We start from the raw sequence: 15,482 nt of genomic DNA on the forward strand, positions 1-15,482 counted from the left end.
CTAGGCACTGGGCATCACTTCTCAGGCAGCTACAACGGCCCCTAAAATGCTTTCCTTTAAAAAGTAATCATTTTTCACCTCAACATGGGACCCTACCAGTATTTAATGGCAGTTAAGAAAAGCTGTATAAGAAATTCAAGAAGTGGGGCGCCCGGGTGGCTCAGTCAGTTAAGCATCCGACTCTCCATGTAGGCTCACGTCATGATCTCAGGGGCCTGAGACAGAGCCCTGTGTCAGGCTCTGCACTCAGAGTGGAGTCAGCTTGAGATTCTTTCCCCCTCCCTCTGCCCCACTCCCTCTCCCTCCCCTCTCTGCTCCTCCCCCCACCCCTCCTCCATCACCCCCCCATGCACACACACCTGCTAGTGCAGGCACACACACACACGCGTGCACACGCTCGCTCTCTCTTTCTCTCTCTCAAAACAAATAAACAAATAAATCTAAAAAAAAAAAGAAATGAAAGAAGAGGGGAGAATTAATATGTGTCATACTCCAAATAACCCTATGTGAGGATTTCCCCATTTAACACTGAAGGACATGGAGAATCAAACAGTTAAATAACTTGCTTGATTAAGGTCAACCACCTAGCAAAGATCCGAGAAGAGCTTAGGAACCAGTGGTTTATTCTGCTCAGGCACTGTCTGCTTCACTATGCCACCACTCAAAACCCTCACAACAACTGTATGAGCCAGTGCCCAGGCAGCTCACCCCTCTCTTCTCACTTTCCATTGACTATAACCTTTAGCAACTATGTGGGCCATGCCTTGCTCACAGTAGTCACTCAACACATGGACTGTTGAACTGAATGACAAAACTGACGAACGGTTGCTAAAGCCCAATCTGGAAGACAGACCAAAAAATAAGGTGTGTTTTTGGTAATAAATCTGAGGATTTGGTATTAATGCATGTAGTTCACCTTTTCACTCTACTTAGCCACATATTTAGTGTTTCTCAATCATTGCAGAAGGTAATAATCTAAGTACACACTTTCCAAGGCTACTGATCTACCCATGCCAGGCAGTTTCTCTCTGCAGTACAAATCGGGAGGGTGGAAAAAATGAATCAGTCAATTCGGCAGTGTTCAAAGGACTGAAGAAGAGGGATGGAAACCTAAATAAATACACTGGAATCAGTTAAAGGACTGTTTGGTTGCATGTCTAGCAAGATTATTAAAGAACTACAGATTTGAAAATTCAAAATAAGAATCAGACTCTGATTTTAAAGCCTCACTATTAATAGTGAACAAGCACTCTACCATAAACTCAAAATACCAAACTAGAATAATATGGCTTTCAACTTTTTTCTTCAACCCACAGTAAGAAATACATTTTGCATCTCAACTTGGCATATTCACATGTACACACAGAAACACACATTTAAAACTAAAATATAAATTTCTTGAAACAATACCATCCTTACTCTGTACAACACACTCATATATTTTATACATTTTCACTTCACTTTTTTAAAAATACTAGCTCTGACCCGGTAAGTCGATTTCACAACTCATTAATGGCTTGCCATCCAGTTTGAAAAACATTGCCATGAAAACATACAAAGAGAAGGCAAATTTATAAGTATGCCAGTGAGCATATTAGCATGATCTGATCAACTAGAGTTTCTGTAGCTGCAAGGTTATAAAAATGTAAATAGCCAACTCTTAATTATCCTTAGTGCTTATGGTATAAAACAGTGCAATAATTAAAACAATTTATATTTGACTTGAGATGAAGATTTTGTACTCACTGGACCCACTCTCACTCTGAAGCTTTCCCCTAAGGATCCTACCACCCGCTATACACCCTTTCTCTAATTCCTTGTTCGTCCTTGTTTCTACTACACAAACAGCACTTTCTTCTAATTGTAATTTTATTGCAAATTCTGCTTTATTCACTAACCATTTCCCATGGGAATTCTAACTTAAAGAGTAAGCCTCTTCTACCTCAGTGAGCTTCAAACCTGCTTGGGTACCATACCTGTGAAAGGAAGATTTGGGGGACACAACCCAGATATATGTAATTACTTTTTTTTAGTTGAACCATATGAAATTACCAATATTTGACCATTTTCAACCTACAAAATGAAAATTTTTCATATGATTCATTATAATAAAAATTATATATACATATGCATTAGCATAATTAACACTAAGGTGAAGTTTACAACTAATGACAGGAAGAAAACTGCTATTTCAAACAATCTTGAAAATTTCAAAATTTTTTGGCTGACATATTGGTTTTACTCTCTGTGATTAAGCTGCTGAAGATCTCCTATTAGCAGCAGGAAAACTGTCAGTTGTACTATTTTCTTGCAGTTCGTGTGTGCCTACATTATTGATGTTACCTTCATTTAAAGAATTTTCCTAGAATTCTTCACATCAAGGGGTCACCCTCCAAGGGGTCACTATCTCAAATGCTTACAAGGTCAGGCAGGAAAGCAGCACAACATTTGTCATCCAACAACGAACATGTAAAGGACACATTAGGAAGGGACTGGGAGGCAAGCTGGAAGGGCAGGCCCACTTAAGCTCTTCTACTGCAACTGAATGTTGCTGTATCACAATGGGAACCTAATGTTCCTAGATATCGGCAAGTATTTTAGAGAAGCTGACAACTCAAATGGAGTCCCATGTTGGGTTCCCAGCTCAGTGGGGAGCCTGCTTCTCCCTCTCCCTCAGCCCCTTCACACTCCCATGTTCTCTCTCTCAAGTAAATAAATAAAATCTTTTAAAAAAAATAAGTAGAGGGAACTAACATTTTACCCTACCTTTTCAATAATACCCTAGTTCACGAGAGCCAGATAACAGCAAATAGAGGGAAGGCTCTTTTTTACAGAGGAATGCTAATTTATAAATAAAGAAGCACTATTTATTTGAATAAAATCACCATTTTGAAATCCCTAAAAATGTAACTGATTCAGGCAGGGGTCATCAATGGATGCTAAGACCATTAGGTAAAATGTTGATAGTGAAATAGATATTCATACAGTATCAGCTCACAGATTACTGGTTTAAGCATAAGGTCCCCTTAAAGGGAAAAATTACGTTACCCTAGTGTTGGCATTACTAACAGTGGGAAAACCAGACATTATACACCCCCTGCTATAACGCAGTTTGAGGTAAACCATTCTAGCCTTTCATTCCCCAGTGTCGGTCACAGGAACGTGAGAGGGGTGTTTGCTGAACTCTCCAGGCACCTCCAGAGGTGAAAGGGCAAGCGAACGTGAGCGGATCTCTTCCCCCTTGTCCTGTCTCTCACCCAGCACCTGGGGAGATCCGTGCTACCTAGGAAGAGAGCACACCGATAAAACACATAGGAGAGGGAGGTGGATGCTTCCTGTGGTGCCTACTGCTAAAACTGCACTATTTTTTTTTTTTTAAATGAGAGCACAAGACTTCTCAATGCTTAGAGATTTATTTATTTATTTATTTATTGAGAGAGAGAGAGAGAGAATGGTAGAGAGCATGAGAGAGAGGAAGGTCAGAGGGAGAAGCAGACTCCCCGCTGAGCAGGGAGCCCGACGCAGGACTCGATCCCGGGACTCCAGGATCATGACCTGAGCCGAAGGCAGTCGCTTAACCAACTGAGCCACCCAGGCGCCCAAAACTGCACTATTGATTGCAATGTAAAAAGTATCCTGAGGGTAGGGAGAAGTGTTTAATATACAGTGTCAGTGCACTAAGAAGAAGAGTAGAATAATCTATACCTAACTTCCAGATTTGAAGAAATACAGAAGAGAGAAAAACACATTAAATAAAGCCCTGGGAAAACAATCAGATAAAGCCAGATTGCGAGATACTATACAATTAGCCTGATCTCAGAAAGTCACTGTTATTAAAAAGGGGAACAGAAAAGGGGAGACAGTTAAGAGATTTGACACACATAACCAAATGTAATAGGTGGTCCCTGATGTGATCCTGGTTCAAAAGCCAAATAGCTATAAAAACATTTTGGAGGCAATCGGAGTAATTTGAATATGGGTTGGAATTAGAAGACGTTAGGAAATTACTGTTACTTTTGTTGGATGTGAAAATGATATTATGGCTATTTAGGAGAATGTCCTCATACAGAAATACTGAGGGAAAAAATTGTCCTGATGTCTGTAATTTACTTTGAACTGGCTGAGCAAATAATAAAATATATACATATAAATGAAATAAATTATATTAAAGTGAATCAGTCTGCAGTTGAATTATTCATATGTGAAATAATGATAATTTTTCACAAAAGGAGTCTAGGGTCCCACTTAGAACATAATTATATTTCAATGTTAAACTACTATGCATGTGTTGCTCTCACAGTACAATTAGGCCTTCAACAAAGTGCGTTACTAAAAAGTTCAGAATGAAAAATATCCAATCTTTCTTCCCTACTATGACTGTAGGGGCAGAGACAAATCGGCTCACTATAACCATACTCCTTAGTACTAGAATGCTGAACTTGTTGAAGGCACTAATGTATGTAGGTAGAACTACATTTACCAGCTTCCCACTTAAATAGGGAAGCGAGCTAACAACATGCAAGCAGAAATCATTATATGAACCTACCACAAAGTCTCTTAGCAAGAGGCCTAAGTCATCTGGCAAGTATACCCTAGGGCCTTGGTCACTACATCTTTCTTCCCACCCGGAATAAAAGCATGATAGTTGGAGCTAAAGCAGCCATATGGAGGCCAGGAGAATGCAAAGACTCCCACCCCAAAATCTTAAGCCACTGAACTGATAGCAGTAGATGCCTACATGCCAACTTCTTGTTATAGAGAACCTAATCCCCAAGGTTTAGATTACTGTAGTCGTCTCTATCACACTCAGCTGACAGAGCAAATGTCAAGGAAAAGAAATGTACTAGTGCCCAAGACATAACAGAATCAGTCTTTATGAAATGAGTCCCTTATAAAATAAACCTGAAATGGGAAATGCAGGAGAATTGTGAGGAAGAAGAGATTCTGGGTATATGGTGACCTGCATAGAGCACCTTCCTGGTAACTCCAACCCTAAGCTACTTGCTTCTCTTGAGCAAAACAACTGCTACTAGCGTGTATGGCCAACCAAACATAAGTGAAGCCTTAGGTTCTGGCAAAAAACTGGCTTGAGGCATTTTCTCCAGTGGACTCAGTAATAAACTGGAAACTAGCAGAAGAGCCATCACTGAGGACTGGAAACTAGGGAATGCAGAGAAAATTTTGAAAGTCAGAGATGGGGGAGGGGGCCACAGCCCACAGTCTTTTAAGTAGAGGTGAAAAAAGATATTATGTACGGAAAGTAAGACTTATAGCAGGCTTCTTGTCAGAAACTATGTAAGCCAAAAAAATAAATAAATAAATAAGCAACATCTATAGTGTAATGCAAAAAAAAAAAAAAAAATGAACTGTCAACCTCGAGAACATAGGAAAATACTTTTTCAGACAAACAAAAGCTGAGATAATTCATTGCCAGCAACCTTTGATATCAGAAATGTTCAAAGAATATGGTTCAGGTATAAGGAATATGATACCAGACAGAAACTTAGTTCAAAACAAAGTAGTTAAGAGCTCCAGAAATGTCAAAAATAAATAAATAAATAATGAAGACAATTCATCTTATTTTTAATTGCTCTAAAAGTCAACTGATGATCTAAAGGGAATAGAGTAAAAAGGTTTATAGCATATAGGTTTATAGGTTTATAACATAAAATAAAATAGATGCAAATAATGGCATAAAGGATGGGAAGAGGATTTGCAAGTTTAACAATTGTATCTCACCTCCTCTTTGACATCTCTCCCTGTTGTCAAACAGAACCCTCAAAATCAATTTGCCTTCATCTGATTCCTGATCCCCCCCTTCAAGCCTGCTGCACCTACAATCTAACCAATCTCAGGTGTTGATGGACAATCCAACCCTCCAGCTTCTTCAGGCTAAAATCCTTGGACTCATCTTCGATCCCTCCCTTTCTCTCCCCCTTACTCATCAGCATATTCTGTCACTGCTATCTTCAAACTACACCCCCAGCACTGCCACCATGTTGGTCTAAGCACCATCACTGCAACAGAGTACTAACCAGTCTTCCAGGTTACATACTTGCCCTGTGGCTGACTATTCTCAACACAGCGGTCAGAGGGACCCTTGATAAACTCAAGTCAGATCATGTCACTCCTCTGCCCGAAACCCAGCAGCAGCTCCGTTTTCACTCAAAGAAAAGTTGACATCTTTACATTGGCCTGAAAGAAAGAAATGTGGCTCTTAGTACACTTCCCTTCACTAATTCTCTGACCTCCTCCCCTCGTCTCGGCCTCTGCTCACTCCCTTCCAGCCTCATTGGCCTCTTTGGCCTGGGACACAACAAGCAAACTCCCATCTTAGGGCCTTCGCTCTAGCTGCTGCCTAGAATGCTCTTTCCCTAGAAGTCTACTTTCCTCCCGTCTTGTAAGTCACTGCCCAAACCTCCCTTGCTTCATGATGCCTCACTGGACCACCTATTTATAATAACAACCCCACACCCACATCCATGCACTGTGCCGAGTCATCCATACCTGGCCCTACTTTTTCTTTTTTCTGTACCACTTACCACATTGTAACATAGTATAAAACTTATCTAATATGTTCATTGTTTAGTTTCTGTCTCTTCTCACTGGAATGCAAACTCCACAAGAGCCAAAATTTCTATTTCGTTCACTACTGTATTCATAATGCCCAGTACAGATTTTGGTCATGAAGATAAATCTTGAATAACTGTGTAAAACACAATCTGAATAAATGGAAATTGTGGCACATTGACAGCATAAAATATATTTAGTCATTAAAAATAACAAATTACAGCCAAAGGAGATCACTTGAAGCGATTCCCATAAGATACTGTTGAATGAGAAATGCTCGATGATGAAAGGAGTTTACTCTTTTCTCATTTTTGTAAAATAACTGTTTAAGTGTGTGAGTGGATGTGTGTCCATATTGTGTTATATGAGCATGGACACACTTTATAAGTATAGAGAAAAAAAATTTTTTTTCAGTGAGAAGAATATATGGAATGATCTGAGATCAAATTCTGATTAATCCACTTATTATTGATATAACCTTCCTCAAAATCAGCTCCCTCATTTATAAAACAAGGATAATAATGGCCACCTTGTAGGCTTGTTGTAGGACTTGCACATGAACTGTGGGACGCATTCAGTGACTGTGGTCTCAGTCATTCACCCTTCTGTCACCAGCAACTGGCCCAGGGCCTGACAACTTCAGATGCTCAATAAATATTTGTTGAAAAAATTAACTGTCGCTGTTACTATCACATACAACAAAACAAAATATGAAGTTTCTGAGAAAACCTGTTTAAGTGGATTAGTTATACATTTTAAAATCTGTAACACCAGGAAATACAAAGCTGCATTGAGTCACTATCCTAGAGTATAAAATGTGTAAACATAAAAAAGAGATAGCACATATGGCAGGCATCAATGGTGATGATTTTTCCTCTGATTATTTTTCCAAATTAGTTATCATCAGCCACCAGGAAATCTAAGCAAACATTCACTGGCAGAATTTTAGCCCTAGCATAAAGATCCATTGTTTCTTCACTAGATTCACCTTCCAAGCTGATCAACAAAACACTTGATTCCACAAAATTCAGTCTCCTTATATTAACATTTATGCATGGTGATTTTTCCTCTATGCTTTTACTTACTTTTCTTTTCAGGATACCTCTTTCCCATATGTTTTTCTAGCCCTATACAACTTGCTTTTTTTTTTTTTTCCGCTTATTTTCTTTTCATAAACTCAGATTTGAACCTTTGTTTCCGGTATTCTTCACTTGGGATTTGACCACACTGTATCTTTACTCAAGTCCCTCAAAGAAAACCAAGGTGTTTGCCTTGATTTGAAAGAGAGGGAGTTGGTATTATGGAAGGCACAGTTGTTAGCTGCAAGGCTCTGTGCAAAGCTTCTCTGGGCTCCAGTGTCATTATTTGTACAATAAGAATGGGTACATTCAATTACTTCTGAAGTTCTTTTTCTACTTCTAAGAACATACTTTTTCCTCCTCATTATAAGGGAACCACTCATCCTGGTTTTCTTGCATGAATGACAACTCTGAAGATCTTCTCCAGAATCAATACTGAAAATGAGGCAGAATATTCATCAACGTGGTAGATTTGCAATGGGTACTTTTTATCGGGACCAGTATGTGGGGAAGGACCCACCCGTTAGTCACCGTACAATGTTCCACATAATCTAGGCAAGGAACAATTATACTTTGGAGGCCAGGTAGGATAATAATGGCCCACCAAAAATGTTTACATCCTCATCCCCAGAATCTGTATGTTACCTTATCTGATAAAAAGAGACTGTGCAGATGTAATTACATTAGGGATCTTGGGATGGGGAGATTACCCTGAATTACCCGGGTCGGGCCAATCTAACCACTAGGGTCCTTATAAGAGAAGCCAGAAGCGTCAGAGTCAGAGAAGGAAATGTGACCACAAAAGCAGAGGTCAGAATGATTTGGGGTAAAGGAATGAGCACAGGAATGTGGGCAGCCTCTAGAAAACTGCAAAAGACAAGGAGGTAGACTCTAGGGCCTCCAGAAGGAATCAGCTCTGCCCACTAATTTTGGATTTATATTCTCCAGAACCATAAGGTAACAAACGTGTATTGCTTTAAGCCACGAAATGTGATAATTTGTCACAGTAGTAACAGGAAACTCATACCCCAGCACTGTTAATACATTTTGCCCTGAAAAGTAGCTGTGTATAAAATCCCAGGATATCTGACAGTTTGAACTAGGAACCTACGTTTGTCCATGAGAAAGGCAAAGTAGAGTGGGACACTGCCCTAGGGTTCATGGGCACAGGATGCTACTTAGGAGCCACTTGGGCAAAACAGCACAAGGTTGAGAGGAAAGGGAGCCAGGAACAGAGCTACCCCAGTGGGGTCAATTCATTGCAGGTGGTGTAAAAAGAGCGATGCTCTTTACTGCTTCTTCTGGAACTGGGGGACCAGAAATCTGGGAGAGACATAATTTTATTTCATTTATATTTAGTTATTTCCTTTTCAGCTTTTTTTCAGCTTTCCTGTTAATCTTTGGTTCTTTTTTAAAATTACAAACCCAGCTCAGCTTATGCAAGTTAAAGGGCTTCTAGATATAAATGAAAATAACTACATATCTGATCAGGTAAGGCCTGCTAGTGAAGAATGAACTGGAAAGGAAAAAAACTTTTAAAAGGTCAGCATAAGGACAACCGCAAAAATTTTGACAAAAAGTAATGATCCATCAAGTATGTAATCTGTAAAATGGGGATAATAATAAACCTTCAAAGACAATCGTACAGTAAAATGAGAGAAGGCACACAAGTACATAGTAAACAGAAAATCCAGACTTCAGATTGTTGTGTGACCCTTTCAGGCTGCCACAGTCTCCAAGGTGGTGCTTCAGTGGAAATGTTTAAACGACTCCCTTCATCTGCAATATGGTATGTCACAAGGGCTACTAGCCCTTAAAGGACTGCTTCCATTTTATTCCCAACAATTCTACCTACAAACTGTTCAACTCCATGCAAATGGATTAAGAGCACAAAATCTGATCAGACTCACAGAAATTGGTATCACAGGTCCACCACTTAATCTGTGTTACCCAGGCAATACTTGAGGTGTCACACCAACAGATGTGTGAAGTTAAAATGCTCAACAATAAAGATATTTTAACAATAATTTGACAGGACCCTCAAGAAATTCAACTCCTCCATAAAGCCCTCTTTGACTCCCCTGGATTTTCTGATCACTTACTGTAATGATGGGACAGGGGGTGTCTCTCCTTCTTCTGAAATCTTGCAGCATCTCTTACCCCATAGTTTCACCACCTCGTTTGGTTGAATATCATAGCAGCAGTCAGATCGGATGGAAACTATTTCCTTTGCTGTCTCCCTGAGCAGACTAAAAATTACTCTAATTCAGCAATTCCATCGCCTAATATAGTGCCTAGCAAAATCAATCCAGATAAACAGGCTCAAATTATCATGATAATCTTCATAATTTGTACTTTTTTACTTGGTTACTGCCTATCTCCCCGCACAAGAAAACAAGCTCCTTGTGGATGAAGAACATGTCTGTCTTGCTCACCTGTGTACCCCCAGACCCTAGCATAGCGCCTGCCACATATGAATGGCTAAAGGCCTGAAAGCCAGAGGGGAAGAAAAACCAACTGCCTGCAACAGACCTAAAGGGAAGGAAGACTGGTAGTACTGTATTTCCTGCCTTAACCCTTTCCATAAAATCATAAAATCTGAAAGCTTGAAGGAACTTTGCGGTTCACCTTTCCACTTTTTGGGTTCCAAGCATAATGTCAACCACCACCATCCACTGATGAATCTCATCAGCTGTGAAGGGGAATAATGGTCACGATATAAAAAATGTAAGGTAGTAAAATATTTGTTTGCTCAACTTTTTTTTGTATGTATATGTAATGTATTACCTGTAATATTTTTAATCTGCATAGTACTTTATAATCTAAAATTCCACATCTTTATTGAAGAATTAAAACTGTGCTCATGAGGTAACACACAGGAGACACTTAGAACAGGGTCTGGCACCTGGCAAGCAAAAGTGTCCACCTTATCCTCATCATTAGCAAATCGCAATGTGTATAACCATGAAGAAACTCAGGCGTCCTTTTTCTACTCAAGGACCTTCCAACAGTCTTAATCCATTCTTTCTCCAAGAACAATTCATAGCTTACAAAGAAATAGCTACCAAAGGACTTTCTCCTCATCTAACCTCTAATTTCCATAATGGCAAGAAAAGGAAAGAAGGTCCTTTCCTTTCCTTTTCACTTTATTATCATCATGCAGACTTTCTACAAAAAAAAAAAAAAGAGAGAGAGAAAGAACGAGGCAGCAGGCCTGAAAAAAAAAAAAAAAGATAACCGCCAAGGAAAAACCTAGTAGGGCTAAGGTGGAGCCAGGGCATTAGGTGATTCTCAAATGGACATGATCAATATAGTGGGAGTGGAGTATCTAGAAAGATCCCCCAACTTCAGTACCAGTCTGGATTAGATTCTCTGAATTTGAAATCAGTAGATGGCTTGCATTGCAGTTATGTTTTTAAAAGATAAGTGTTATATGAGATTATGTGTTATAAAAGTGTGACAAAAATTTGTAACTTCCAACACATATATATATAACGTGATATAATAAAAAATTTATTTAGAATGGAGAACATGAAAGCTTTAAAATAAGGTCTTTGCTGAAATACTGTCTTCTCAGACCCCTTGATCCTTGATTTAAGGCCAGTAGGCCTATTAAAGGTAACTTGGAAAATATTTAAGAATCAAGAAACTACATGCAAACAGGTAAGGGATACATGGACATTTAGCTTCATCCTTACCACTCAGTTAAAATCTGCTATTCAGCTTCAGTGTGGTCCTTGGCCTTTGGAAGGCAAAGGAGCTGAAGCCTAACTCCGGATCATTTCTGGCATCAGTGAACCTGTCCATGATCAATGACCTTATGACTGAGTATCTTGTGATCATAACTAAATTATGTCACTAATAGTGTGTCATTTGAATTCAATGCAAACATCTGCATATTCACCTGAAATATAGATTAGCATTCTAGATGTGATCTGGATGAAAATCTCAATGTGTTTTACATGTTGAAATTACAAAAGCCAAGAAAAGGTAAGTGTCTATCTAATACTGCAATAATAGAATAATATATGGTGATTTTGGATGTAGTTCATTCTATATCCAAAAATAATAAAAAACTTCCAAATAATCAAGTACATGGAAAAATAAGTTGGAATTTATAAAAGTATCAAAAGAATGTACATTCGCCAGCTGTTTCTAAACACCTAAATAGTAATATAAGACAAAAACTAGGGATTATGAAATAATTCTAATATTTATATAACTAATATATAACTATTAATAACAATAAACAAAATAAGAACTGTGTTTAATTTTTAAGTGATTACACTTAAACCTGAGACTTTCAAGAAAACCCATTTGGGAATTTTCACATCCTGTGAGAAAAGATTAAAAGCAGAATTTCAACTTCTGCTTTGAAAGAATGTTGACTTTGACATTTACCTATTTGGCAAAAACATCTATTCAGTTCATCTCGAATTCAGATAAAGGGTTTACTCCTGGTTTTCAACTTTGAGCATTCTTCCAAACTCCCATTTGAAAAAGTAAATATGGGGTTTGCTTCTTCCAGTCTTATCCTAGGAGATACTTATAGGTCATGCTGTCAAGGAAGCCCCAAAGCACCTGTCCACCGTGCTGCTCTTCGGGTGAGGGGGTGGAGATTTATACCCATACGAAAGGCATCCTAGTGTCTCTGGGTGCATTCTGTGAAACCTCTTGCTAGCATACCTTTCCGAAACAAGCCTGCCTTGCCCAAACCTCTATTTTTCAAAATCTCTGTTGAGGGGGAGAGCACCGGGCGGGGGGGGGGGGTACCTGGCAGGGACAGATCTGAAAAGAGCATGAGCTTTGGACCCAGAAGCCATGGATTTGAAGCCTAACTTATTAACTCAGCAGGAAATTTAACCTTGCAGTACTTCTGTTTTTTCATCTCTTACATGAGGATTACTGTTCTCAAGGGAGTTGTGCTGGTGATGTTACTAAAGTAGGTCAAGTTCCAAGTACTGGCCTTGGCCCAAAGTATCTGCTCAATAAACGGTAGCTGTCATTACCCTGAGCACTTTACCAGTGCCTTCGTGGTTCCAAATTTTACATATCCTGTGACAGAGCCATAACACAGGTCTCATCAACTCCAAAGGTCTGGAATTTTCCAGTTATCTCTCCTCCTAGGCCTTTGCTTTCAACATCCAACATTTCCAAGCCGTTCCCGTATGTACACTGCAATGTGCCTGCCTTGCTCACTTGCCTCTAAATTTCTGGAAGGAGAGATCTAGTCAGAGAAAATCCTAAAGCAGCGAAAAAAGATCAGAGATTCTAAGATTATCTAGTTGGCACCTCCCAGGATCCACAAAACACATTTTGGAAGGAGGGAAAGTTCCGCTTGTCTGAATGAGATTCTAAGGCCTGTGTTGAAGTGCGCCCTGGGCGCCGCCTCCCAATCCCTATAGGGAGAGTGAGGCGGTTCTGGCCACATTTCCTCATCCTAAAGGAAGAAAAGCGGCGGCGGGGCTGCGTGCGCGCCTATGAAGACACCCGCCCACGCGCGGCTCCGCCAACGCCGGGACGCAGCTCACTCCCTGAACCGAGGAAGAGGGAGGCTCCATCCGGACTCACTTCCTGCACGGGAAAGGAAAGACATCTTTGCCGCAAGGCGGCCGGCGGCAGTTCCGCCCCGGGACCGGCCGGCAGCGGAGCGCGCCCCGCAGGCACTTACGTGGCGCAGCCGGCTCGGGAGGCGCGGGCAGGCGAAGGCCGCCCCGCCAGCCCCGGCCTGCCCGCCGGACTCCGGCCGACCCCGGCTAAGGGCGACGGCAGCGACGCCCGCGGAGCCCCCGGCCCCGGCGGAGGGGCGACCCCGGGAGGCGCACAGAGCGCGGCAGGAGCAGGGGCGCGCAGGCTGCCCTCGGGTCACCCACCTTTCTCACTCTGCGGGCCGTGTAGAGCCCCATCCCGTCCTGAACCCGGGAGGACTTCAGGGAGAACCTGTCCGGCACGTACATGCCCAGCATTTTCCCGGCCGCGGCCGCCGCCGCCTCGCTCAGCACCAGCGCTCTGCGCCCGGGCGGCGACACATCGAAATTTGGGGTGCTGGGGTGGAGGGGAGAGGCCGGCGGGGAAGGAGGAAATGGAGTTTTCCTCCCAGAATCCCCACCTCTCCGCCGATTCCAGGATCCCCCGCGGCTCAGCCCCTCCTAGTCCCGGGTCTGGCTCAGCCCGGAGCCGCCGCGGCCGCCGCTGCCATTGCTGCCGCGGGGGCGCGGGGGGCGCGGGCCGGGGCGCTGCGGTCTCAGAGACGCCGCGCGCTGATTGGCCCGAAGTTGGCGGCTCGACCCGCGCCGGGTACGGCGCCGGGAGCGGAGCTGACCTCGGGGCCTTAAGCCCAGAGACCGGCGAGAGGAGAGTACCCGTCTGCTCACCGCGCCGGGCGCTACAGCTTACGGACCCGCCCTTGTCCAGGTCTGGGTTTTGCCCCGCTGAGCTAGTAGTATTCCTAGTAGGGGAATTTTACTGTTTTTAGATGCAAAACGAAATGGGCCATGACATAGCTGGGGGTATCCTCCCAAACAATTTTATGGAATTCCAGACTCTGAAAGGATGCTTATTGCCCGGCTACTGAAAGCCAACCCTAAGGACTAGGAACTTTGGGTGCTTCTCACATCTAAGTTATGCGTCTCTTTTTTTTTTTTAATACTTGTTTCAGGGATTTGAATTCATAGGGGATCAGTAAGTATGGTGATTAACGTACACGGAAAGGGGGTGTACACAGTCTGCAACTAATCGATTTCAAGTTAATTCAAAATTTGTCGCGAACAATTTAATATTTAAATCCAGCGGAAACTAGTTCTTGTATGGTGCTGTAACCCAGGGGAAGTTCTTACACTTCCCAAGATACACCATTCCTGAGTCCTCTCTTGCTTGTAAATCACCAGACCTGTCAGATCTTCAGACATAAGCAGGAGAGGTGGGGGAGATGGGAGGGAACGCCCAAACAGTAGAATCCTGTATCACAGCAATGAAACAACAGAAGCCTTGTTCTAGTGGTTTTAATAACGTTTGGTACTTCTCAGGAGAAATTTTAAAAGGCTATTTTCTCCTTTAAGACAAGCTAGGAGGTTTGTATTCATTTCTCTTGATATTCTTGATAATTTTCTATTCTGAGGTCTTTTGGAATTCATTTAGTGTTCCTAAACATATTTGATGTTGCTTATAAACCATTAAAAATAACATTAAAGAGCACACTGTTAAAAAATAAAATTCAACTAAATAAATTTTAAAGATTTTATTGGCTGCATTCAACAATCCATGAATGGGGCAGCATGCAATCTGGCAAACAAAAGAGCTTTGAGGAGCTGTACTAAATGAAAGACTTTTACAGGCAGAAGAAAGCAGGAACAAGGAAATTATACTAAACAAAAAAGCAGATTGGCTGTTGCAAGGTTACTTTCTTTTAGGTGATGGCAGGTACCGATCTGGCAGATTACCTATCTAGTATTCATCAGGCAACTCCCCACTGACTGGTTGAAAATTACATTTACACAAAAACCAGAAGTAATTAGTTTGAATCTCAGTTTGATAACATGGAGCTTAGCATAAGTGACTCCATTTTGAGCCTGTTGTCTTGTTTTTAGCAACACACATCATGGAAATGATTTCTATTTCTTGATTAAGAAAAGCCTTGGAATGAAAATAGTTCCTCATTTCTTAAGTGGAAGCCTTTTATTAAAATCATATAATACTATTTGCAGATTTTAAAGAACAGAATAAATGATTCTCTTTTTTGGAAAAATGTAAGAATAGCTTTGTCAGGGGTGAGAAGAAGGATGTCTTAATTATTCTCTGAGTTTCCATCCCTTTGACCCACCATTGAAGATACTA

At 41.3% G+C, this 15,482-nt stretch overlaps 1 protein-coding gene across 9 annotated transcripts in view; it reads right to left on the bottom strand.

Moving 5' to 3' along the window:
* PRDM5 (PR/SET domain 5) overlaps positions 1–13,912 on the bottom strand; it is a 190,876-nt gene extending 176,964 nt beyond the window's left edge. For 2 of the 9 annotated variants that reach the window (XM_073892201.1, XM_073892204.1), the window contains exon 1: positions 13,523–13,911. In XM_073892201.1, coding sequence (XP_073748302.1) covers positions 13,523–13,615 — 93 coding nt within the window. In that variant the 5' untranslated portion in view covers positions 13,616–13,911. Of the gene's footprint in view, positions 1–13,522 lie in introns of all 9 variants that reach the window. The other 7 variants (XM_073892198.1, XM_073892199.1, XM_025873953.2 and 4 more) reach the window with 7 other exon arrangements.
* Between the last annotated feature and the right edge of the window lie 1,570 nt (positions 13,913–15,482).

Source organism: Callorhinus ursinus, unplaced genomic scaffold, assembly GCF_003265705.2.
Source record: "Callorhinus ursinus isolate GAN/ISIS: 27379988/994484 unplaced genomic scaffold, GSC_fseal_2.0 scaffold4, whole genome shotgun sequence".
Taxonomy (NCBI): Eukaryota; Metazoa; Chordata; class Mammalia; order Carnivora; family Otariidae; genus Callorhinus; species Callorhinus ursinus.